This window comes from Cyprinus carpio, chromosome B3, assembly GCF_018340385.1.
Source record: "Cyprinus carpio isolate SPL01 chromosome B3, ASM1834038v1, whole genome shotgun sequence".
NCBI lineage: Eukaryota > Metazoa > Chordata > Actinopteri > Cypriniformes > Cyprinidae > Cyprinus > Cyprinus carpio.
This window is the reverse complement of record NC_056599.1, coordinates 33,696,238-33,723,585: the sequence shown is the minus strand read 5'-3', so window position 1 is coordinate 33,723,585 and position 27,348 is coordinate 33,696,238. Positions and strand designations below refer to the sequence as shown.

General features: G+C 36.3%; 2 protein-coding genes across 5 annotated transcripts in view; one reads left to right on the top strand and one right to left on the bottom strand.

Moving 5' to 3' along the window:
• Positions 1–1,199: 1,199 nt before the first annotated feature.
• Positions 1,200–14,406, bottom strand: LOC122136593. 2 transcript variants are annotated; one of them, XM_042720893.1, is made up of 5 exons: positions 14,115–14,406; positions 12,981–13,090; positions 5,548–5,646; positions 5,136–5,306; positions 1,200–2,283 (listed from the first exon to the last, which is right to left on the bottom strand). In XM_042720893.1, the coding sequence occupies exons 1-5, from the start codon at positions 14,182–14,184 to the stop codon at positions 2,092–2,094; spliced, it is 642 nt and encodes a 213-aa protein (XP_042576827.1). In that variant the 5' UTR covers positions 14,185–14,406; the 3' UTR covers positions 1,200–2,091. The 2 variants fall into 2 exon arrangements, with proteins under 2 accessions (XP_042576827.1, XP_042576826.1); XM_042720892.1 differs by having other exon boundaries at positions 14,109–14,402.
• Positions 14,407–15,574: 1,168 nt separating this feature from the next.
• LOC109062058 (xylosyltransferase 2-like) overlaps positions 15,575–27,348 on the top strand; it is a 30,199-nt gene continuing 18,425 nt past the window's right edge. For 2 of the 3 annotated variants that reach the window (XM_042720889.1, XM_042720888.1), the window contains exon 1: positions 15,575–15,808. In XM_042720889.1, coding sequence (XP_042576823.1) covers positions 15,677–15,808 — 132 coding nt within the window. In that variant the 5' untranslated portion in view covers positions 15,575–15,676. The remainder of the gene's footprint in view (positions 15,809–27,348) is intronic. The other variant, XM_042720887.1, reaches the window with a different exon arrangement.

Genomic DNA, 27,348 nt, shown 5'->3' with positions numbered 1-27,348 from the left:
GTGTCTTCTTCTGACTGACATGTGTCATTCACTCTGTATTGTGTGTGTGGAGGAGCTTCAGGCTCCAGCTGTGCTGCTGCTGTGCACTGAAGACAGGCCTCTGTGGTGCCTCTCATTAGGACATCACTGAAGACAATAAAGACTCTAGGAGCTGAAGAGTTACGCTTTAAACCGCTTCCAGGCATTCAGAGCTCATTTGGTTGCAGGTAACTAAACAGGAATAAAGGGTCATCTATTTTTAGTTAGGAGTGTTAAAGTTGCTACTCCCTGAAGTGACCACTAGGAGACACAATTTCCCTAAAATTCTTCAGGGTCCAGACGAAAGCTATTGGTCTAGAGGACAAATGTTTAAAACATAAAGTGTTTTTGAAAGGAGTCTCTTCTGCTCAGACAGTAAAAACAGTAATATTACTAAATATTATTACAATTTAAAGTAACTGTTTTCTATGGGAATATATTTTAAGATGCAATTTACTCCTGAGATGTAAAACTCAATCATTACTCCAGTCTTCAGTGCAACATGATCGTTCAGAAATCATTATATTATGCTGCTCAACAAACGTTTATTAGTGTTTATAAGTGTTGAAAACAGTTGTGCTGTTTCATAGTTTTGTGGAAAACATGATGCATTGAGGATTTTTTTTGATAAATAAAGAGTTAAAATGGAAAAAAAATTTCTAACATTATGCATCATGTCTTTACTGTCAATATTGTTCAAATAAATGCATCTAAATATGAAGTAAATTCTAACTGATGATCCCAGTTTTATTAAACATGTGAGGCCCATGTGGGTTAATCATTGAGTGGATGTGCTGTTGGTTCATGGTTAATACTGTCAATACAGTCATGCTAGAATATATAATATAGTAACAGGTAAGATGCGAAACACATGTTGACCGTATTACTGCACAGTTCCAGTTCCGTGACTACATCACAGCATAGAACAACCTCTCAAACCAACTTAATTCTTGTGCCCTAAGGAAATTATTTCTCATGTAGCTTCTGAAAGATGCAAATGCGTGTTCAGAGGGAAATGAGGACACCTGTGACCTCAGACTTGTTACACATGAAACTGCTTCCAAGTCATTTGAATTTTGTTTGTGAATGCAAACATCTGAAATCATAAGCTCTCGAGTACTGAAGAAAATCTGATGATTTAGTGTGAAACAATCTCAGAAGAAACCAGTCCAAGTCTAGTATTACTTTTGCAAACTGTACATTTAAGATCTTTATTCACAGTGATAAAATTGAGCACATTCATAAATGGTTATTTTAAAAAAAGAGAGATTCAACAAATAGAATTTCAGCAAAGTGTCATTTGGTCTGACGAGGAACATGCACACTGAAAAAATGACCAGTTTGGTTAAAAACAGAATTGAATTAAAACTAATTTCCATTCTCTCTGCCTAAAATAGTGATAAAATTTCCCTGTAATGTCCAAAACATGGCTTCAAATTTCCATTTTTTGGTGCTTTAGGTCAGTACAGTGCACCAGCTGCTACTTTGGTTTTAGATGAACCTGCCATCTCTGTGAAAAATTAAACATGGAATCCAAATAGACTTTATTTATGGTTAATAAATGTCACTAGTATTATTTTGAACCATTCATAAATGGATGTTATTCCCAAAAAAAACAAAAAAACATTTGTTTTCATAGCTTACATCGGTTTTTATAATCAAAATGAAATCAACATTCCCCACTTATGTATAAATGTAATAATATCATGGAATGTGATGTAATGTTTACATTTTTTAGGCTTGGAAAAGTCATGGAAATATCTACAGTCAGCATAATTCTACATACGTAGTAGCAGTTTCATGTCATTTTGAACAGAGACAGAACTAAAACTCTTGCATATTCTTGTTCTTCTCTTCCCTTTTTTGAGTAGTGATGCAACATCCTCCTCCTCTCGTATTGTGCTTGTGCAAGTTATTGCATAGGTCAAGTCCTTCCCTATTTTGGTGTCTTTTGCAAGCACAGCGGATTCACGCACACGTCGGCTGCTCGTCAGGGTGAGCAATCAGCTGTCAGGGTAGTCACAGCTCAACAGCTGCTGATTTCCTGCTGAGGAAGGATTGCGTTCTTGTGCTTTAATTAACAGTGTTATTGGGATCTTGTGAGTCTGTGATTTGAGGTAGATCTTCATATGCAGGTAAATCCACGTCGGCCTCAGAGACTGTGACCGGTGCGTGTGGCGGCACCTCCTCGGGTGCCAGGATGTCAAACGGGACGTCAATGGACTGGACGGACTCACGAATGCTCTCCTCATATGTGGGAGGCGGCTGTTAAAAAAAACAGAGATAAAGCTTGACTTATGACACCACAAATGAACAGCTTGCACTAGAAAAATACCTTTGGTGCACTTCTCCAAAAGTGATTTTTCTTATGTCCCATTTTTTTTGTGTGTTTAATCAAAATGTCGGTTTAATTATAATTTGTGTCAGGACTCTTCTATTCTCTTAAAATAATAGTTTACCCAGAAATGAAAATTTGCTGTAAGTACTCACATTAAAAATACTCAGGCCATACAAGATGTAGATGTGTGTTTCTTCAGAACAGATTTGGAGAAATGTAGTGGATCCTCTGCATTGAATGGGTGCCGTCAGAATAAAAATCAAAATCGGCTGAATAAATATATGTGTTTCACTTTTCACTTGTAAAATGTGTTTGAGAATAGTTCTCTCCTGATGCAGACACGATGACTTTTCAGTGGAGAACGCAATATTATGGGTAAGGGACTCATATTATCGATGGAAACCATGGTTAGAAGTTAAAAACTTAATGGATTTGTTTCTTACAAAAATGCAGCTTTCACTTCAAAAGATGTTAACTGATGGACCGAAGTGGTTGTGGATTATTGTGATGTTTTTATCAGCTGTTTGGACTCTCATTCTGACGGCACCCATTCACTGCTGAGGATTCCTTTGCTGAGCAAGTGATGTAATGATACGTTTCTCCAAATCTGTTTTGTTGAACAGATGATCTGTTGTAGATTTGTTGATCTACATCTTAGATGACCTGAGGGTCAGTATACATTTCCAGCACATTTTTATTTTTGGGTGAACTATTTCTTTGAAGTCACATCATGAAATCAAAATCGATTCTATTTAGTTTGTTTGTGCACATTATTAGTCTTGTGGTGAATTACAAAATTGGTTTCACGAAATTGCAAGCCGAAATCTTTGGACATGTTTATGTACAGCGTGCATCTTTCTCTGCTTGTAAAAAATTTTCTACACACAAAATCTTTCTCTGCTTGTAAATAAGCTATGTCAGCGTGCCAGCTCTTGCGAAATTGTTGAATAAAGTTGTTATTCTAGTTTTCTTTGCACACAAAAAGTATTCTCGTAGCTTCATAAAATTACGGTTGAAGCACTGATCTCACATGGACTATTTTAACAATGTCTTTACTAACTTTCTGGGCCTTGAACGTGTCAGTTGCATTGCTGTCTATGGAGGATCAGAAAGCTCTTGGATTTCATCAAAAATATCTTAATTTGTATTCTGAAGATGAACGAAGCCCTTACATGTTTGCAACGACATGAGGATGAATAATTAGTGACAGAATTTTCATTTTTGGGTGAACTATCCCTTTAAGCAATGGCCTGACAACCACCCACAACACACTAGCATCATTTCTAGAGAAAATATCCAGTAGAAAACATAAAAATCTAGTTTCCTCGTATGATTTTATTATTATTTAACATTGCTAATGCTTATCAAGTGACTATATTCCCAAAGATAAAGTCCTCTGCACTATGTTTATTCATAACACAGAGCTCGACATTTATTTAAACAAATTTCATTGGCGATATCACTGCTCAGCTTCTACCTTACAGCAACTTCCTCTTGCCATTTTATCTCTCTTTCTTTCTTCTTTCTCTTAAGCTTTGAGCTCCACGTCTGCCCTTTAGCCTTCTAAAAAAACAGCCGTTTTAAAGCAGACAAAACCGCGGCGCCCAGCTGGAGAACAAGCTAATTAAGCTCAATAATACGGTTAATGAGTGAAGGACGGCCCCCATGAGTGAACGATCCACCCAGTGAATCCTGGGGAGGTAAGGAGAGGACAGGCGGACAATGAGCCGTATTCTCCACTGATGTTTACCTTTCAAAATAGGCCGCTTTATTATGTTTGATGTGCATTAATTCCCATTAGCCTGTGTACTCATGCGTTTTCCTGGCGCTAAGTCAACATCACAGGGCCTTGAAGCGCTCGCAGCAGAGCAGGTGAGGTTTGTGTGGCAGTGAATGGCATCCGTTTCTCAGATATGATCATGTTACGGAACAGAAAATCGTGGGTCATTCATATCAAAAATCTATTGTTATTTAATTCAGTCAGACTGCAGCTGCTGAGAGACGAAACTGTTATAGCAAGGCTTTAGCAAAGTGATATTTGAGAGCTTTGAGTGGACAACAGACTGATGCGAACATCTTTTCATCGTGACGATTGTACATTCAAATTTGAATACGTGCGTAAATGTATGTTTTTAGAAGTCATCATCAATTTTTCAGTAAAGTCATTAACTTAATCTAGTCTAATTAGGTCATGAAAGCTGTATGTACAAAAACTGTAATAGAAAAAAAGCTTTAAAGAGCTTTTAAAGATAATCCACTATTTTACCACATTGTTACACTTCCATGCTGCAGCCACACATGCAAGTCTGACCCTTTTCTTGTTCATTTTAAATGGATTTAGAATCACTCATCCCTTGCGAAGAAACATACTTTTTAAAAAGCACTTATTATGGAGTAGTCAACACATCAAAATAAGTGTACTGTACTTCTTTAGTGCACTTTTTAGTGTACTTAGGTAACTGTCATGAAAGTGTCTCTCTTTAAGATTATTAACATTATATTATCTGCAAGTATTTAAATATACATTTCAGATCTAAAGTACCCAACAAGTGGCATTAAACTGTATAGAACTGTTTACATTTTAAAATAATATGGAAAATGCGTGACCAGTCATATTTGAAAATATACAGACTTTAATTGAATTCAATACAGTTTTTGATAATTTGATGATTATCTGCAAAATCTATGTTTATTTCTATTTAGCTTTGTACTTTGAGGACAGTAAAATGCCAGCCGGTCACTTGTAGATGAATACTGTTACTGCAGCTAAATGAATCACCTCAGTCTCGACAGATCCGTTCAGGCCGAAGCGGTCGGCTATCATCATGTGGATCTGCCGCTGTCGGTCTTTCTTGCGGACGCTCTCATACGAGGGCAGACGAGGAAGAGGAGGCTCCAGTGAGGAAAGGTAGTAGCTGCTCGGCACACCAATGAGGAACAACGAGCCCGACTGTCGAGCACAAGCAGAAACAAAACATGAATATGTCACTATTTCTAGAAAGTTTCACCCTCATGTTGTTTCAAACCTGTATACTGTTCTTTCTTCTAGAAAATACATAAAAGAAAAGTAGAAAACCTTTCCATTCAGGAAAAGTATTTTAATGCTTATTGGTCATACAGGTCTATAACGACATGAAGGTGAGTAAATGAAGGCAGATATAATTATGGGTAAAGCATACAGATTCTCTTACCCGTGCATTCACATTATCAAGACCGGTGTCATGTGTTTGCTCCGCATCAGATGAAGCTACTAGAGTCTGTCTGCTGTTGTAGTACTGAGGAGGAGATTCCTGTTCAATCAAAAAAAAGAAAATCCTTTTGATATCATCAATGATTATTCATTACACAACCATTCTAAAGTTTGGAAAACCCCTTTTTTTATAATTTGAGTTGAATTTGTTTAGAAGCAAATACTTCATGTGTATGATTCCACTGGCCTTAAATTGTTTGGTCACAGCATGTCATTGGATGTCATTGCATTAGATTACAAAGTATTCATGTGCTACTTTAAAATGTATGCACTTGATTTGACATGTTAATATTTACTGGGAATTTATTCAGACATTTTCAATTGTCCTTTCCGGAGCTGAACCCACAGCATAGTAGTTACAATGTTTACATACTGATTACATGTCAAACCATCACCAATCATAGTTTAAAGTCTCACACCCTCTTCTTTGTTTCCGTAATGTCTCTCCTCCTCTTCCTACATCTGCAATGGCAGAGCCAGACCTCTGGATGGTCATAAATTATGTTGCTAAAGAGAAGGACCACCAAGTAACTTCCTCCCCTCCCATCCAGGACTAGATTAGGCAGGCGGACCCGCGTGAGGCCGAGGAATTCCTCCAGCCCAGCCGGACACTCTGTGATTACCCCACACCTAAATAGAAGGCTTTGTGTCCCGGGACAATACAGTGTCTTACTGCGTCATCAGGGTCCCGGGTAACAAACCCCACACTGGCGTTTTAAAGGTCTGCCTCTGTTTGGCACCCTTGTTTCTGCAGGTACTAGTAAACGAGTGCACTCCATTTTATAGGCCCACATGTCACCCGGACAGTGCTACAAGTCAGATCAGGCCAAAACATGCAGAGAAGGGTTAACCAGGGCAAAGTGACAAAACATCAAAGCATGGTCAAAAATTAAAAGGAAAAAAACAGGAAATTCGATTTTGGACAAAGAGAGTAGGCTCCACTGTCTTTGTCCAAAATAGAATTTATTTTTTATTTTTTTATTTTTGACCATAACATGCTTTGATGTAACATTGTAAGACCTATTTTAAGTGTGTTTTTTTTTTTTTTTTAAACATTCTGACATTATTTTCTTTATAATTATTTGAGGTTACCATTCATTTTCTACCATTACTTTGATATGTCTGGACATTTTATATTTGAGTTATTTCCATTTTTGCATTAGTGTTTCATTACATTATTTTATGAATTTCTGTCCATTTAAACATGCACTTTGTAATAATGTAAAATGAAAAGTAAGCTTGAAATCTTTGTTTTAATAATTATTTTAATGTGTTGACTAACATGTTAAAGCACACATAAAGTACTTGATTATCATTTTATTTTAACTTTGATGTGTTATTCACTAAAACTAACTGTTTAATTACAAATATATTTAAATACACAACATATACATTTCAGTAGAAATGACATTATTGTAATTTACATTCAGCAGTTCACTTTAACCATATTTCAGACACAATACTTTCAATAATTTTGTATATAAAGTTTTATAATTATTTCATATATAGTACCATTTTCTATATAAAGATTTTTAAGTCCTACTGTACTTAAGTGTGTCTAAAAACACTCTTAAGTTAACAAAGTTAATTTAATATTAATTTAAACTGTATTACAACTTGCATTACATTACATTGCATTAGTATGCAATAACGTGTCCAAAAACATTACACTCAGTTTACACTTATTTATATGCTTTGAAAGTATATTGTGTCTGTAATAAGTACTTTCTATATATATATATATATATATATATATATATATATATATATATATATATATATATATATTCTAAAGCATACTTCTTTTTCACAAGGGATACATACATTTCTATATAATTAATATTTGATTTTATAATAAAATGATTTTATAGTTTTTATTATTCCACTTGAATAAATGGACAACATTTTTATAACAATTGTTAAAAAAGTGGGTACCACTTTATTTTAAGGTGTCCTTGTTACTCATGTTACATGCATATACTATTATAACAAATTATTATATATAATTACATGCAAGTAAACCTAAACCAAACCCCAATCCTGATTCCTAACCCTAACCATGTAGTTAATTAATATTACTCAGTACTTAAATGTATAATTACACTGTAATAAGAACACCTTAAAATGAAGTGTAACCAAAAGTGTCCTCTTAAAGGTAAAAAATGCCCCTGACAATCATTTAGGCAAGAATCATCCCTCTATAAAGCTTGGACCCTAATCTGTGACGCTGGTGAGGACTTGAACACAAGCTCTGACGTCACTCACGGTGACGTGTTTTGACCTTTCCCAGCACCCCTCCCATTCGGGACTCTGAGAGACACGTTTAGTAAATGTGAGGTCAGGGGTCACCTTCCCTCACTGGTTCGCACTTTCAACAGTCTCGGAGTCCCCCCGAAAAGAGAGATGGTCTTTTGTTTACTCCTCTGATTCAGGCAGTGTGAAAAAGCAAAAGCGTGTAAAATCAGTCCTGAAGTCGGGGGAGGACCTCTTCGGCAGTGTGCCTTTTTCAGTGCCTGACCGAAAGTAAAAGCTTTGTCTCCTCTGATCCCCCACTGAAACACAGGACCTAACGATCAGATGGTGAAGACACTTCAGGATGAGGACATATATGTGACCCTGGAGCACAAAACCAGTCATATGTAGCACGGGTATAGCCAAAAATACATTGTATGGGTCAAAATGATCTATTTCTCTTTTACACCAAAAATCATTAGGATATTAAGTAAAGATCATGTTCCATCAAGATATTTTGTAAATTCCCTACGGTAAATATATCAAAACTTAATTTTTGATTAGTAATATGCATTGCTAAGCACTTTATTTGGACAGCTTTAAATGCGATTTTCTCAGTATTTCGATTTTTCTGCACCCTCAGATTCCAGATATTCAAATAGTTGTATCTCAACTTAATATTCTCCTGTCATAACAAACAATACATCAGTGGAAAGCTTATTTATTCAGCTTTCAGAAGATGTATAAATCTCAATTTCAAAAAACTGACCCTAATGATTGGTTTTGGGTCACATATATGTCTCAAAATGACTTAAGTTTCTATGAGAGCATGTAAGTTAGTTTATTAATAAGTTACGTTTTTTATGAGAGCGTGTAAGTTAGTTTATTAAACGCCACGCAACATTAGAAATAAACTTGATTTCTTTATCTTCTTCACTCTTAAAATAAAAAAGAGGGTTTTCACAGTGATGCCAAAAAAGAACCATTTTGGTTCCCCAAAGAACCTTTCAGTGAACAGTTCTTAAATTAACCAATTTTATTAGTGTCAAGAACATTAGAAAAATCCCTAGAACCTTTTGTGGAATGGAAAGTTTCTGTGGATGTTAAAGGTTCTTCATGGAACCATAGATGCCAATAAATAGCCTTTATTTTTAAGAATAAATATAAGTATATGAGGTTGTTTTATCCATTTAATTATTCACAGTCTTTTGACTTCTCCATATATGGGGTTAGTTTACCCCAAAATTAATATTCTGTGATTAATATTTGGAAAAATATTTTCTACTAGTGTTTCTTCACCAAAGGGGTTAGTTTACCCCAAAATTAATATTCTGTGATTAATAACTCACCCTCATGTCATTCCAAACCTGTAAGATCTCCTTTAATCTTCAGAACACAAATTAAGATATTTTTGATGAAATCCGAGAGCTTTCTGACCCTCCATAGACAGCAATGCAACTACCACACAAAACACACAAAAATATAGAAAACACATCTAAAAAATAAAAAATATGACACAACAGTTTCAAAACAAAAATAATAAAGAAACAACAATAATAATTTTGTGCACAAAGAAAACAAAAATAAAGATTTTATTCAATAATTTCTTCCCTTCCATGTCAGTCTTCGACACATATTCACGAAAGTACCACGACGCATGCGTGCGATGCTGCTGCGGTTTTGAAATTGTTGAATAAAGTTACAAGTTACAAAGACTGGGAGAGTTATCTGAAACGTAATGATAGTGACACTGAAGTCATGGTTTGCATGTAAACTAGTAAAATTGGTTATTTCAATAAACTGACCTTTGCTATTTATCAGCGTGTGCATGTCAGGATGGTTCAGGTGTGTGTTATCTAAAATCCGCCTGATTTAAATATGGTGGCCACTCCTAAAACTCTATTGTGTGTATGTGGTCAAAGAGAGGCTGATTTCATCACAGACCTCTTCTGTGCCTCATTTAACCAGTACCTCACGTCTGTCTTCACCACAGTTTAACTAACAGACATGTTTTTGCATTTCCTCTTTGTGGGAGGAAGAATGTGGAGGCAGTTTCCCTGTGTTGCTAAGATAAGGTTAAAATGCTCTCGGGGGGAACAGTTAAGGTTGAAAGTGAACAGGAAAAGGAAATGTAGAGGACGAGGTATGACTTGAGGGTAAGTCACAAAGTGTGAGGGATCTGCTTTACGACCAGAACACAGCAGATAAACGCAGCGCTCTCAGTCTAATCTAACATCTGCTTTCAAGACCCGCATCCTGAGGACTGGACACATTGAGGGAGAAACGCTCTGACACTGTTGTGCTGTTTTTGGAAATATTAAAAATTTTTGGAGCTCTAATTTCAGTGTGCAGACATTATTCTTTCTTTATTAGATGATACACAAGTAGCATTGGCCCACATGGAACCTGCGCCTGCAGAACTCCACTGAAATGTCCATTTATGTTTTTTTTTGTTTGTTTGTTTTCAGAATTTGGCTAATTCAGTAATATGTTCAGCTACCAATAACAGCTTCAAACTTTTTACCAAACTTTAACATGTTTAAATTAGTGCTGTCAAATGATTATTCACGATTTATCGCATCCAAAATAAAAGTTTTTGTTTATATAATATATGTTTGTATGCTGTGTGTATTTATTATGTATATATAAATACACACACATACAGTATATAAGAAAAATATGTTACGTTTATGTATTAAATATATTTATAGAGTTAATATAGTTAATACATTACTAAGTAATTAATTACTGTAGTGTAATTACTTTTCCCATGAAAAATGTAAGGGATTACAGTTACTTCTGATGTAATTACATTAAATACTGTATAGACTATAGAACAATAGAGGATTTAGCATAATAATGTAACATAATGTTAAAATATACTGTATGTTTTTAATGTAACCTTCTCCCTTTAAAGGGACACTCCACCCCAAAATGAAAATTTTGTCATTAATCACTTACCCCCATGTCGTTCCAAACCCGTAAAAGCTTCGTTTGTCCTCGGAACACAATTTAAGATATTTTGGATGAAAACCTGGAGGCTTGTGACTGTCCCATAGATAGACTGCCAAGTAAATAACAGTGTCAAGGTCCAGAAAAGGTATGAAAGTCGTCGTCAGAATACTCCATTTGCCATCAGATGTGCAATCTGTGTTATATGAAGCGAAGGGAACACTTTTTGTAAGCGAAGAAAACAAAAACGACTTTATTCAACAATTCCTTTGTCAGCAGTCTCTTCTGTGTCTCTCCATATCACTGTATGACTGTTGACAAAGGAATTGTTGAATAAAGTCGTTCTTTTTGTTTTCTTCGCTTACAAAAAGTGTTCCCGTTGCTTCATATAACCCAGATTGCACATCTGATGGCAGATGGAGTATTCTGACGACGACTTTCATACCTTTACTTGGCAGTCTATTGGACAGTCACAGGCCTCCTGGTTTTCATCCAAAAAAGCTTTAACGGGTTTGGAACTACATGGGGGTAAGTGATTAATGACAAAATTTTCATTTTGGGGTGGAGTATCCTTTTAAATACTTTGGTCAGTTCAAGAATAATTTATGCAAATTTTTATTATTTATTTTTAGTTTCATGTCTATTGTTCAGCTGGTTGAGGTTGATATGGGATTTAGAATGTAATTAGTAATAAGTAATACAATACTTTTTAGAGCGAGTAATTTGTACAATAATCTAATTACACTGTTGAATATGCAAATAATAGCTAGTAATTAATGACATTTTAGAGTAACTTGCCCAGCACTGCTTGTAGATAATATATTAATGAAATTAATAACCACTTAAGTGAACATGATACACTTTTTTTAAAGTGCCATTGTTAATAATGTCAAATTATTTATTAAATTACATACAAAGATGTTAAAAGTACAAAGTTCTACCTAAGTAGGTCAAAAAGCACTCTAATTGCACTTAACTTAAGTGTCTGAAAACTTTACATTCAGTTCACATATTAGTATATTCTTTTAAAGTGTATTATTTCCATAATAGGTTCTCTTTTTAAAAGTATGCTAAAGTGTGTAAGGGCAGTTACTCCTGTTTAATATCTGATTACTGTGTAACTTTCCGTGGGCACTGGTAACTGTCATAGTCAGGGGAACGGTCACGCTGTTTTGTTGTCCTCTCTAACAGAACTGTGTGTTTAGATGCTTCACAGAACTGACTCGCATGAACCTGGACAGTTTGTGCTCTTCACTGGGAAAGATTCAGGTTTAGATGTCAGATACTGTTTCTCTTCTTACAGTTGTCTAAAATTGGTATTACTTTTTGGTCCAGAGTTAAATCTTTGACTAACGTTTTTAACATTTGAAGCTCTAACTTCTTGCTTATGTTGCTTAAGATCATTTATTTTGCTTACGATCACATCTGACGTTAACAATACAAGCTCCCCATGAGCTGAGTCACAGTGTTTGGCACAGCACATGATAAAGCTCTTGAAAGTTTAGCACAGTTAGGTAAAAAGATAATATGTAATCTCTGTTTGTGTGTAAGTGTACCAAACATTGATAACTCAAATGGGTAGGAGACGTTCTTCATCTGTGAAATTATCAAACTAGGGCACATGTAACATTTTAACTGCATTTGATACTTTTTCTCCACCTTTGTGGAAAAGAAGCGCACGTAATTGCATTGAATGTGCACTTGACGTTTACTTCAAGTGTATTTTTAAATAACTTGCAGATAATATATTAATGAAATAAAAGTGTACCTAAAGAGAGACACTTTCGTGACAATGTCTCACGACACACTTAAGTATAGTTTTTAATTGTAACACTTTAACTATATTTTTAGCTGCCCGACATTACTTAGTAAACAGCAAAAAAAAAGTTCATTTCATGTCTCGTTAGAAAGGAAAATCACAAACGACATCTCATTAATGTCTTAATTGTCCCTCATAGACAGTAATGAAGACTTGCAAATTGTGTGCTCAGAGAAAGACAGAAATATCACTAGGAACTTAAGCATTTCCCATTGCTCCAAGACCAACGTGTCACAATAATCTTAAATGTCAGCAACTGTATCATTTGTGTTCTTTTAGGAGAAACATCTGAGGCAGGGTTGAGCCTTAATGAGACTTAACTGAGAACTGAAGTCCTTGAAGAATGAAAGTATGAAGTATGAAAATCTTACCACGTCAGTACGAGATTCCTGATAAACCCTCATTTTGCAGCAGAGAGGAACCTTCCGGTACAGGATCAACAGCAGCACCACAATCATGAAGAAAAACACCAGACAACAAACTGAAAAGACAACACACAATACACCGCGGTCAGATCTGGAACCTCTAGAGCTGTAAATGTAGGGACAAGTTATATTTCTGTACAACACTATTTTCAAAGCAGGCATACTAAGAGATTGTCTTTATTTGTGCATAATTTACTTACATTTATATTTGATTAAAAGTCTTAATTAGGCCTGATATATAAAGAATATACACATACAAATAAATACATAAAATTTTAAATAACTGTATTCATATATATACTATATATATTTAAAGAAGTTACTTTTGCTAATCAAGGCTGCATTTATTTGATCAGAAATACAGAAAAAATAGTAAAATTATAAATTATTATTGCAATTTTAAATAACTGTATTCTATTTTATTATACTTTAAAATATAATTTATTCCTGTGATGCAGAGCTGATTTTTCAGCATCATTACTCCAGTCTTCAGTGTCACATGATCCTTCAGAAATCATTCTGACTAATTATCAAACAATAAATCAGCTGTACTAATTATTTCATTCAAAATATAAAAATAACTCCTTTGCAAATCAATGAAAATAAATTTTTTCAGGATTCTTTGATGTATAAAAAGTTTAAAAGACCAGCATCTTCCAAACAGAAATATTTTCTAACAATATGTCTACTATCACTTTTCATATCAGTTTAACACATGCTTGCTGAATAAAAGTATATATATACACACACACACAAACACACAAACACACACACACACACACACACACACACACACACATATACATACAGTATAGTAAATTTTCCAAATATTGTTATTATGCTTAAAGATGTTGTAAAGATTAAATAACTCTGTATTAATAGAAAACTTTAAGACCTTGTATTGTCATTTGTACAGTTTATTCAGTTTAAGATGAAAAATAAAAATATTTAAAAAAATAAAAAATATTATTAATAAAAAAATAATAATAATAAAATAGCTACATCTTAAGACACTCAAAATGACTTTTTGAAAAAGACAATATTTATTTCTAATAAAAACAAATTGCTACTTACACGCACCCACGACGACTGTCCGCTGGTCCGCTGAGGAGCTGGCGGAGGGGACTTTTGGGGACACCGTGGTGGACATCTCTGATAAATACAACTTTTCTTCCAAGCGACGCAAGCTGTCTCATAGCAAGTCACCAGAAGAGTAGTGTTTCTTTCTTTCCAGCTTCATTTCAGAGAGTTGAGAGTGACCTGAATCCCAGAAGTTCTGCTGAGTGAACTGAGCGTCAGTCACGACTCACATCCTGACCCAACTAGTCCTCGAGAACCCAGCCGCGGATACATTGTTGCCATCACTGAATACACAGAGAAGCCTACTATGGCGAAGGCTCGGCTCATGAATAGTAATGAGCTTCTTGACTGGACGCTACTGGGAAGTTGCTAAGCGACGGTTGCATGGGTTAATTAATATTCATGAGCTTAGCCTTCATCGTAATAGGATTCGTTCGTTTCGTGATCAGGGACATGTGAAATAGACTAAAGCACAGTTGTGATTTGTTTATGTGCTAGCAGGGAAATATATAAATAAACATTATCTTTTTTGAATAAAATAATAATAAATAAAATCCCTCATATGACAGACTTTCTTCCGTATCACTTAAATTCACAAGCGGATACATTCCACACGCAGCGGTTGTCTTGGAGACGGGCGAGACTTTGCGCTTTTGAAGTGCGCCGCCCAGCGGCAGAATACAACTACCTTTTATTAGTAATCCATACATTAATAAACACACCTTCATCATACAAACAAATAAATAAATTCTTTCCATACAAACAATAATCGAAACAATTTAGTCGACACATATCATTGCTCCTTTGTACTTTGTTTTTGATTGCTTCTGTCATCATTTGGATAAAAGCGTCTGCTAAATGACTAAATGTAAATTTAATAAATCTACCTGTTGATACTTTGAGTGATTCGTGCATTAACTGTTTATTTATTACTTCTTTGTGAGTTTGTGAAAATGTTTCAGAGCTTTAGTCTTTGGCTCTCTATCTCAAAATATTTCGCTATTATTTTAATGTATTTTTATTTGATGAATTTTTGCAGTTCTAGTTTTTCGCCCTTATTGTTGCTATTTTTGTATATTTGAGTACGATTTTTATTATTCAGGTTGATTATTTTTTATTATTTATGGTGGATGTGCCTTATGTTGTTAGGAGTTCCCTGCCTTGTTGTGTACAATTTGCAATAATATATATATAGATATCTATATATCTTATATATTAATTGCATATATATATTTCAAATATGATAATTTTCACGCGAGCACTTCTACATCATTTTCATAAACAATCATGAATTTGTGAATCATGTGCTTCAAATATTATAATTTTCACGCGAGCAAGCAGCCAGCTGGTCATTTCCTCTCTAAATATGAATTGAGATACTAACTCTCAATTTGATTCAGTTGAATCAGAATCATTTGGTTAAAAGACTCTGAGCCACAATGCTTTCTCAAAGGGCACTGATCGATTCACCGTCTGATTCGCAGAGTCGACTCCCTCCGAGCGTGTCACTCGCGGCCAGCGTGACTCGCTGCTGTTGCTTATATGAGATTCACGGGGGAAAGATGGTCGCGAGTACCCGTGTACAGAAGCTCCTTAGACGGTATAAACTCGCAATCGCGGCCGGTTTAACGATCTTGCTGATCCAGGGACTGGTGGTATGGAGCCTGCGGAGTCTGGAGGAGGGAGAGGCTGAGGTAGGTGCTGTTTCCTGCGGGCAGATCTGTTCTCCGTGCCTCAGTTTCGCCGTTTGATCTGAGGGTTTCTGATAGCATGCTAAGCTAAGCTAAAGCCGTCAGTCTCATTAGTTGAACTGTTACTCCAGTAGTAGCGCCGTCGAATGTAAACAAAAGCGTTCGTTGCATTCTCAGAGAGGGTTATAGTATATAAAACACACAAACAATGCAGTAGTTTAGATCAGGTGTTGTGTTGTGGATCATTCAGAGCGGGTTGTTTTGACCGGCGTCGGGTTTTAAATGACTGGACTGACTTCACCCGTAATAACTCTACGGCTGTGAAGCAAAACTTAGTGAGCTGTCTACGCAGGCAGCATTTTTGGTTAATCTTAGTATCAAAACCTAGAGAGCTAACATAGTCCGCACTTTAGGCATTATATTCAGGTAAATTAATCTGCCCACAGTAGCATTTTTGGGCTTCGCTGTGTGAGAATCTAGTGAACCTACTGTCTATTGCAGACCATTACGGTATAGGGCTAGTATTAATTGTCTAACCTAGATAGCATTTCAGAGTATCGTAGGTGGCTCACTAGGCTTTGATGTAATAATACACAAAAATGCTGACTACTACAGAACTGAAAATAAAAGCTTCCAAAAGGGGGGTTTTGTCAGTGATGCCATAGAGCTACTTTTGGTTCCCCAAAGAACCTCTCAGTGAACAGTTCCTAAAAGAACCACCTTCTTGGTCTGAAGAACATTTTTTAAAGTTAAATAAATAAAATAAATTCACTATAAATATTATTTTATGCAGTGGAAGGGTTCCATGGAGGTTCCTCATGGGATCATTATAGATGCTCATGAAGAACCTTTATTTTTAAGTACATCAAGGCAACTCATGTTGCATACTACTTTTTGATGCCATCTCGTCAATCCTATAACAATAAAAATCATTATAACCCAAAAATCTACTCAGATACCAAAATATAATAAAATATATGTCGACTCAATACTTAACTTTGAATACAAATGGATAAATTGTTCACACTCTTAATAAGTTTTGAAACACACCCTATAATTTAGTCCATTATTCATTAAGTTAGGCTGTTCAGAGTTTTATTACAGTGTTTCAGCCTTTATTAGAGCTTATACTGATGTTCAGAAAGTTTAAGTGTGCATTAAATTTGCATGATCTATTTTCTAAATGCTTATTGCAATTCTTAATTTGGCATATGCATGGATAAATTGTTCACATTTTTAAAAAATGACCTTGTAATGTTTAATCAAAATGGCATAACTCGTTCTTCTGGAGAAACAACAAATTTAACAAATATAAATATTTTTCAAGGTTGTGAATTCGTACAGCGTGATCTGAATGGACACGTATGATTTTGGGGTATACTAGTCTTAAAGTCAAGTGTACTGCCTTGCTAGGCTGTGCCTGTAATGCCTAGATAGGGAGTTTGCTAGGTTTTGAGACGCTGCCCATAATTGAGTCCACTGTGCACCGAATGAGGCTGACATGAAATGAAAATTCATCCTATCTATTTTCTAAATGCCTGCCACGTTTATATACCATCCTGATCTTATCAAAAAAAAAAAAGTACTTATTTTGTGAGGTGGTGTAATTTGAATAGAAATATGCTTTTTGTTTTTTGAAAAAGCTAATCTTTGATAGTCCTTCCCTAATCATAGCTGTTAATGGTGTGTAAGCAGATTGTACAAATTCATACGAATAAGCCTCCGATTCACGAAATGTAAAGTGCCTGTGTTTGTTATCTGCCTCCACTTTTGAGTGCAGTAGCCACATCACAAAATCCAATCAACAACTGATACATAGAACCCTTTTCCTTTTTCAGTAATCCATTTCACTTGTATACACATCTCAGTATGTAGCAAGAGATCTGTCACCACTTCTGTTTCATTATGACTTGAAGATATGCTTTATTTCTGTTGCCTCAGACAGGGTTTGTAAACGGCTGCCAATGAAATGAACCATTTGTGACTGCTTTGCAGCTCTCAGATGACTGCAGCTAATAATGCGGCGTAGTGTTTAAACATCTGAGGTGGCTCAAACCCCAGCTGGGTTGATTCAGGAACGATAATCGTTGTGCCCTTGATCAAAACACTTAACCTCAGGTTAGTCCAGGATGACCGGCCCAGAAATAAGTGAACTGTAACTGTAAGCGAACTTGGAAGAAGCCTGCATAACTAATAAGTCAATGAATAACTGTCTGCTGTTCAAGCGCTCTTGAGGAATACGTGAACATATTTGAGAAAGGTTACGAGTTGTGACGAGTATCAGGAATGTGCTGTCGTGTCTGGATTCCTGCTCCACGTTTTACTTCACAGTCATCCTGCATCGAGTGTATGAAGAGGCTTGAACTCAAAGGTGAACAAGGTGTCAGTATCAGTGTTCAGTATCACATGGTTCTTCAGAAATCATTCTAATATGCCAATAAACATCTCAAAAAACAATAACAATTATTAAAACAGTTTATCTAAAACAAATAATCTTCTTAAAACAATTGTTTAAAAAATTTTCTTTAAAAAAATTTCAAAAAAAAAATTTTATTTTTTTCTGTCTTCATTTCTTTTTAAATAGTAATCTTTTGTAACTTCATAAATGCGTTTGTCTATTTAATGGATTCTTGCAGAATAAAAACAATTTCTTTAACAAAAATCAAATTTTGAACAGTAGGTAATGTTTGTTAAATGTAAAATGTCCTTTACTTATGGTACTGACTTATTTATAAACTCTTACTAATTTTTAACTTTTTCTCTCAAGACCTTTACTATTTATCTTTCTTTACTGTTTATTTAAGTCCTCATTCACATTAGTGGATAATACACACATACATTTATGGTCTGAAGATTTGGTTGAGATGACAGTGGTCTGTATGAATGGAGTTCTGCCACCCTGAGAAACTCCCAAAATGTCTGTTGTGGGATGTTTCACATGTTTGTGTGAATGCGTCCCTGCTGTTTCTCTCCTAATTGGCTCTCATGGGACTCTATCATGTGTCTCTTTCTCTGTGCTGATTCCTGTAGTGGACACCTACTGCACATATTACACTAAAAACGCTGGGTTAAATACAACCCAGTGCTGGGGGTAAATATGGACAAGCAATTGTTAAATTGATTAACCCAAACCCAACCTTATTAACACAAACCCAACCTTCTGGGTAGTAACCCAACCTTCTGGGTAGTAACCCAACTGCTAGGTCAAAACAAACCAGTTGCTGGGTTTGTCCATATTTTACCCAGCACTGGGTTGTATTTAACCCAGAATTTTTTTTTTAGAGTGTACAGCCGTACTGTTGCACTATTCTCTAATTCAAGAGCAATGCATGTTTGATTGCTAAAGAAGCCTTTCTTCTTTGAATATAACCCTCCAGGTGTACAGCCCAGCGAGTATGATGTGCTATTCAGCCCCAAGGTGTCCTAATATCAGCTGTCGTCCTTGTTCAGACAAGAGTCAGGCTGCAGAATCTAAAGCTCACACGAAGACTTAAACCCAAAGTATATTTCAGTTTGGTGCAGGCAGTTTGCATATGCATAACTAACACACAACTGAATGACTTCTGACTGCTGCTTCTGCAAATTGCTGTTTGTGTGAACTTAATGACCTGAACCCACTCGGAAATAATGAAGAAACTTTACGCACTAGTCGACTAACTGATTGTTTGGTGACAAGTCGACTGTCCTAACTGATCCCTGCACATTTGCAAGCTTCTCTGACCTCTCTCTCTGAGTCTCAGTGTGATGAAAGAGGCCATTGATTTGGCAGCCTTTGGTGTCTAAGACTGAAAGGATGAGTTACTGCAGGTCATGTGATGTTGCAGTGACCTGTGCTGCTTACAGAGGGATCAGAAGGAATTTAACCATTCTGATTCTGATTCCTCTTTAACGATTTAGGTTCCTAAAAAACCATACTCAAAACCAAAAAATGAAACACATTAAGAATTGTAATCCAACAAATGGCCTTAACTTCATATCAAATGTCAATCCAGCTCATTAGAATAATTTGTTCAGGAATCAGTCCTGTGCGTTTCACACTGTTTTCTTCAATTTCACACTGCAATTCAAAAAGACTCTTAATGCAAGAAAACTGCTAGCTATGTTTCCATCCATGTATTTGGGTTAAATTTTGGCAGGCGTCGCTTAAACAGATCACATAACAAACCAAAATGTGCAAAAAATAATAAAAATTAAACAATCAATATAAACTCATACAATTAATTCCACACAAATAATTAACATCAAAAAACACACACACAAAAAATGCTGGATTAACAACCCAACTTGGGTTATTTGTTTATGTTATTTGCAAGGCCAAAGGCAGGATTTCTATGCAACCTGAATTGCACCTGGGCCGCCAATTGATGCAAATAACTAATAATATTGTTAATATATGTTGCATGTCCTAAAATAATAACATTTACAGTCATTTATATATATTTATAAATGAAATAGTGAATGTTTACTGTTTCATTGCCATTCTAGGGCTGAAGAGTGGTCACCAAATCATGATTGGTGTCTTTAGTGCGCGATGTCTAAATCGCTCATAGCATATATATCCGCTATATGACCTCCCGCAGTATGCCATAGGTTCACACTTATCTGTGATGCGCCTTTTTAGCCCATGTTAACCAATCAAGTACGTATCACACTGCACGTCAATTATAATTTAGAAATAAAATGTGCGAAAATAATTACACACACATGAATAAGAGGAGTTAAGTGCCCAAACATCTACGCAAACGTTAAAGAGAAGACACGTGGTTTATTGCGCGCACTTTCTCGGGCGAGAGCCGTGTGTATCTGAGCAAGCGCGTAAAATTATGTGACAGAGCCAAAGAAATGTGCATAGTTGCGTAAGAACAGTTCGCGCTCGCGCATTAAAAGTGCTTTCACGTTACAAAAATGCGCTCTCCTCTGCTGCTTGAGCTTCTGAACTGCTCAAACCATACTGTATACGCACTGCAAAATTTTTTTCGGAGTACGTGTGATAACAATATAATGTATAAATAAATGCTATTTAACACCTGACCACCGCTACAATTATGAGCTCTATTCAAATTCTTGAAAAAAAAAAAAAAAAAGTCACCTGGACCTATCAATAAGTTTATATTTATCCGTTTTGCCATACGGGAGAAATTTTGTTACCCTTTACTAATAGTGTTATTTTGACTGTGTTTCTAGGAGATGTTACAACTGTGATACGTCTGTAATGGGTTTTCTTTTGGAAATATGTTTCAAATCATCCTGACATTTATGACTGTAAAGAGCATATCTGTGGTGTCAAAATATGTGTTTGGCTCGAATCGCAAAATTGATCAAAGATTGCCGCGATAGGTTTTTTTTTTGTCCATATCGCACAGCCCTAGGTCCAATGCTCAACAGTAACAATCTAATTCTGCTACTGAAGTTAAACCCAACAATAGCGGGGTCAGTTAATTTTTTTTTTTTGCGGCACCGCGCAAACCATATATGTTTGGTTGTGTTGGGCACTGGACTTGACGTGACGGTTGCCGTGACCACTGGTTCAAATCATTTTTACAGTTATGCTGTCAGTACGAATTCATTGCAAGGACTGTTACTATTAGTCAACACTTGTAGGCATCTGTTTTATGCTGTCCTGGATTTGTCACTACTGCCGCGCATGGCATCCACAGGCCTAGACACCATATTAAAATGGGTTTTGTTGTATTTTGCTGCGCCGCTCGTGTCCAGTGTAGACATGGTGTAAAGGAAATGCTGTGTATGGGCTGGCTTGAAGGCAATTTGACTCCCATATTAACATAGCCTTACTTTCACTAAAAAAAAACATGTTTACAGCGGTTCAATGCTATATGCTATAAATACCGAATTCTATTGCAACTGTTACTATTATCACACTTGTATACAAAACTTTGTATTTTTAAAGTTTGCATAATAGAGGGTGTGGTGAGTGACACGTGCACTACTGGACAAATGGTGCGCAATGGGCGTGGGACCACCAAAGTGGCCGCGGTTTGTCCATTTTCAACCGTCACAGGCGCCTAGACGCTGAAAAGGTCAAAAAAGGAGAGAACTTCAACAGATCATGTGATTTAATAACTTGTCTAAGCAGCAGATCGATCTCATGTGGACAAGACCTCAAACTGCTCAACAGTTCATGTGATTTGATAACTTGTCTAAGCACCAGATCGATCTCATTGCACATCATTTTAATGCCACTATTATTAAGACTTTGTACAAGTTAAAAGAAGTGAAGATTTTGGTCTCTTAAAACTCAAAACTGTTTTAGTCTCAAATGTTTTATGCAGTATTCCAATTTTGCAAGTTTGCACTTGCAACATTGGATGAAAACCTAGCTACTGTCTGATGATTATTTTGGGTCATAACTATAATGATAATACAGGTTATAGCTATAAAGTTTTAATTATCGCTCTAATTCTGAGAAGAGCAACAGCTATAACAATAACAACAGCAAAACTGCGTTCACTTTTAGACAGTGACTAAAAACATTGATGACCAGTCATAATCTGCTTGATTTCAAAGAGCTCAAACATGTGAAGTGTCATGTTAAAAACTGCAGTGTGCATTTATAATAAACACAACATAGAGTTGCTAGTTATTGTTCTGGGAGTAAATAGGCCTTTAGTCTTGTGTTTTGTCCACACTGACATTCAAATGCACATTTGAGAATTATTTAATGGAGCAAAATGACATGAAAATAATTTGCTTCTAGAATTTTTAGACCAGCTAATGAAAACGATTCATTAATTTGTTCAAACTTCTATGCCTAATGTGCAAGTTGCACCCAGTGTAGGCACATTTGACGACAACTCTTCAAACTTCCCTGTTTTGTGGGTTATTTTTGAGTGTATGAAGTAAACACTGGTGAGAGGCAGTGTGCAGACAGCTGCCATCTGATTGTCAGCTATGAGATGTTGTTTAATGTTGCCCTTTATGCTGTAAGCTTTGTGCAATCTTGTGGGTATAAAATACTGTTGTTGGCAAACTAACAGACCAATATGCTACACAGCACAAACAAATATTGGAGTAAAATTTAAAATAATAACACTAGGTATTAAATGAATTATATTTATCTAAAATATTTAATCATATTTGTTTCACTGAGCTCACTGCAGTGTATTCTGGGATTGCCTTCTTCACAATACTGCCTTTCTTGTAAAACAGCCTTCAGCTTTCTGAACTAGTCTATACTGCCTACATAGGCAACTCACTGTATTTTGCAGCAAAGCTGTTGGCTTGGAGCTTGAAAGTCCAAACAGCTCCAGTTAAAGAGGCGCACTGGTGCTGTATGGTCTGACACTGGTCTGGGGCTGCTGGTCACTCCTCTTCCATTGTTTTTCTCCAAAGTTTGTAGGCCTGCAACTCAAAAAATATTAAAGATGTCTTAATGCCCTTTTAGTTATTGGGTCTTAACAAGCTTTCCTTTTTGTATCTTCATTTTAAAGGTGCTATACTGGTTCGGTTCCAGAGATACTGGAATTTCAATAAGGCTCCATCAGTAAATCATTTAATTGTACACATTTTCAGTGGTCAAAAACCAAATGTGAGTCACTTTGCATAAAAATGATGGAATGTCCGGAGAACAAATAGTGTTGAAACTAGAGATGTATCTCATTTACTTCTGTCAAAGCAACTGCATTGAACATACCTGTCTGAGTGCCATAAATATTCTTTTCCAAGGTTTGCATGCCTATAACTCAAGAAGTATTAAAGGTATCGCAATAAGATTTTAGATTCTAGTTCTTAATAAACTTTTCTTTTGGAAACTTCATTTTCAAGGTCCTACATCATTCAGTCCCAGAGATATGGCCATCTCAATGAGGCTCCATTTCCAGATTGTTGAAACTTTAAGCAATGTGTCGACACGAAGTACAGCTGTAACTTTTTAGCCAGTGTATAACGACAGACATTGTTTTGTTGCCTAGCACCAAATTTAGTAGCATACATGAGTGATTTACTCTACTTGCAATTGTTAAGGGTTTGTGGTAGCAATGACTGTTACCAAGCAGAACACATGGTTACACAAATAATTACATGCCTCGGCAAGTGTGTAATGAAAAAAATTCATTTAGAAACATTTAAAACCCATGTGCACTAGACAGATTTTTGCGTTTCACATTATTTTCTCCACTGTGGTGCCATAGAAACCATTTCTCCCAAATATATTTAAGCTATAGTAGACAAAGTAGTTGGCATTCCTAATTGACGTGGTTATTGGATGACTAGTCCACCATCTGAATATGGATGAAGTAGACATCAGGCATATCAGGCTGACTCTGAGAGCTTTTCTTTTTTAGCAAAAACATGGAGAATCCTCCAATGATGAGACTAAATTTAGCGCAAATTACAGAAACTCTGTCAAAAGCTTCTTCATTTGGCTTCAAGCTGCGTCAGTGCTGGGACAGACGCCCAGTGCCATTGGGATTTCAGTAAATCAATGTCTGGCACTTGCGCTCTGTTGAGTTTAACAGTAAGACCATCACTTGCCCCGATCTTATTCACAAACAATCATATGTCTCCAGTCGAGCATTACACTGAGATGTGTGCAGTTATGTGGTTTGCTGAAGAAACGTGTAGTATAATGGAGTTGTTTAGGACTGTGTGGCCACATGCTTCAAGTCATTGTGTTTGTGCTCAGCGCTGGAGTATCGCTGGCAGGTGTGCTGATAAGGCTTTTCTCATGCTGTTCTTAAGTTTGCTTCATTCTGCACACACCAGTGTTTAGGACACAGTGTTCGCACTGTCATTCTGCATGTGATGAAATCTGTTTGTTCAGATTGTGTACATCATCTGCAAAACAAACAACATAAAAACAACTTAAACAAAACTACCTTCCCACAAATCTCATATCTAAATCTTATAAAATATGTGTCAAAGGCCAAAAGGGGGTTTGAAGCATTAAAACAACAAAAGTTGAATACAGCTTTGAATGTTTGTTTTTCTTCGCAGATTAGAATGTGTTGCGTTTAATTGAAATAAATGTTTTTCTGAAAATCATATATTTTTTTACAGTGAAGGCACCAACTAAAATGTTATTCAGTGTAACAATATTTCATATACCAAAAGGGATATACCAAAAAGTCATGCAAATTATATATCAAAAATAAATAAAAATAAAATAAAATACTCAAAATTATAATTAAATTAAAAATAAAAATTCAATCATCTGTCATTAATTACATTTTAATGTCGTTCCAAATCTGCAAGACCTTCATTCATCTTCAGGACACATATTAAGGTATTTTTGATGAAATCCAAGAGCTTTCTGACCCTCCATAGACAGCAGTGGAACTGAAATGTTCAAGGCCCAAAAAGGTAGGAAGAACATTGTTAAAATAGTCCATGTGACATCTGTGGTTCAACTGAAATGTTAGGACGCTACGAGAATACTTTTTGTGTGCGAAAAAAGAAAAAAAAAGACTTTATTCAGCAATTCTTCTCCCCTGTATTATTCTAATGTTATTTTCATTCATATTTATATCACATAGTAATGTGCAGCAAAATGTAGTAATAAACAGCTAAATTTACTATGGCTGCGTATTGATATAGAATTTATTTTTCGATTCGATTATGATTCTCATGCATTTAGGCACATGTCCATTTTTCTTAAACTAAAATATACAGGAAACCCTTTCACATGGTGCATTACTGTAACCGTGCATTCACATCGCCCCCATCAAGAACGTCAAAGGGTCTGGAACTCATTCATTTTCAATGTGAGCTGGCGGCGAGCAGCGGCATGGCGCATCTTGGATGTTGAGGGCGACGAGGAGGTCAACTTTATGGTAATGAGCTATGACGCGGTTCAGCAGCAACCAATCGGAACGTAGAAGTCCACTGCTTGAGAGGATTCCAGAGAACGCAGCCCTGTAAACTTTGGTTCCGACCACATTAGTTCCCAAGCAAAATGGAGGAGAGAATGAAAATGATTATTGCTGTGTCTGGTTTCCCAATTATATACGACGTGTCCTTGTTTGCGTACAGGAACACTGATGTGTGGACCAAGGTGTCTGAGATTGTTGGTGTTCCTGGTGAGTTGCTGATGTGCATTAACGTTATATATTTTCTGAAAATAAATGGGAATTTCATGCTAACTTGAGCGCCAGAGCATGCAAAACCGTGTTACTGCTGCAGAATATTTCTGACATATTGACACATATTGGATTAAACGAAAAATAGGTGTTGTAGAGAGCTGGGACGATTTTTTTTTTTTTTTTTGTTATTTTTTTACATCTGATGGAGATCATAGGTGTATGTCACATATTTTAAAATATAAGCAGTTAGGGCTGCACGATTAATCGAATGCGATTAATCACGATTCTACAAGGAAAAACAAAAGTGTTCTATAACTGGTCTTCCCTGTGGTATTGTCAACAAATTGCTTAGCTGGAAAAGATAATGATAAACGTCATTAGGCTTAAATATATATACAGTCAGTGGCACATATTTCAGACATTTCATGCATGCAAACAAGCTATTCTGAATTGTGGGTAATGAGGTGTTTATATTGAATATGTGTTTTCTGTTGTCTTTTCACTAGCGGATGAGTGCAGAAAAAGGTGGAAGTCTCTTAGAGACACCTACAGAAGAGAGAGAAGGAAGGAGTCAGAGAGGAAGAGGAGTGGAGCAGGTGCAGTGTTTGGCCATGGCACTACAGTAGAGTCATGGGCTTCCTCAATCCTTTCCTAGAAGATAGAATAACTGCCAGTAATATGGTAGTGGGGTTTGGGAAACCCTGATTTCAGAGGAAAGAGAAGATGCCATGGCCGGGCACAGTCAGGCAGAACAGACAACACACACACAGTCAGCAGTGTGAGGCGAACCAGCTGAGTGAGAGCCCGAGCCAGTTCAGCCTTCAGGTTCAGAAAGGACCATCAAGCCCAAGCCAGTCCAGCGTTCAGGGACAGACAGGGCACTCAAACAAGAGAAAGAGAGCACACGGCAGCACAGAGTTTGAGGAGAGGATGCTAACAGCTTTGGATGCTGTGAGTAGGAAAGCTAGCACTCCTCAGGAGGACAGTGACAGTTTATTTTTTAAAAGCCTCCTGGAGGACTTCAGGACGCTGTCATTGAGGACCAGGCAGGATTTAATGTTCCAAATTCACAAGCTAGTGTATGAAGCAAAATGTCTGAAGGCTGGACTCTCTGAACACTGGGGAGAGAGTAACGGGGGGCAGCTGACAAGTCTGTAAGGGGTGTTAGTACGCTTATTTCCCTCGCAGACGTGTCAGCTGCACCTTGTACCTTCTTCCTCAAACCCAATAAGCCTTGTATAAAAGTATTTGCTCTAACAGTGTTCTAAACTGTTCTGTATAAAAGTGTTTGCTCCAACAGTGTTCTAAACTGTTCTGTATAAAAGTGTTTGCTCCAAGTGTTCTAAACTGTTCTGTATAAAAGTGTTTGCTCCAACAGTGTTCTAAACTGTTCTGCATAAAAGTGTTTGCTCCAACAGTGTTCTAAACTGTTCTGTATAAAAGTGTTTGCTTCCGACTGTTCAACATAAAAGTGTTTGCCTAAGTGTTCTAAACTGTTCTGCATAA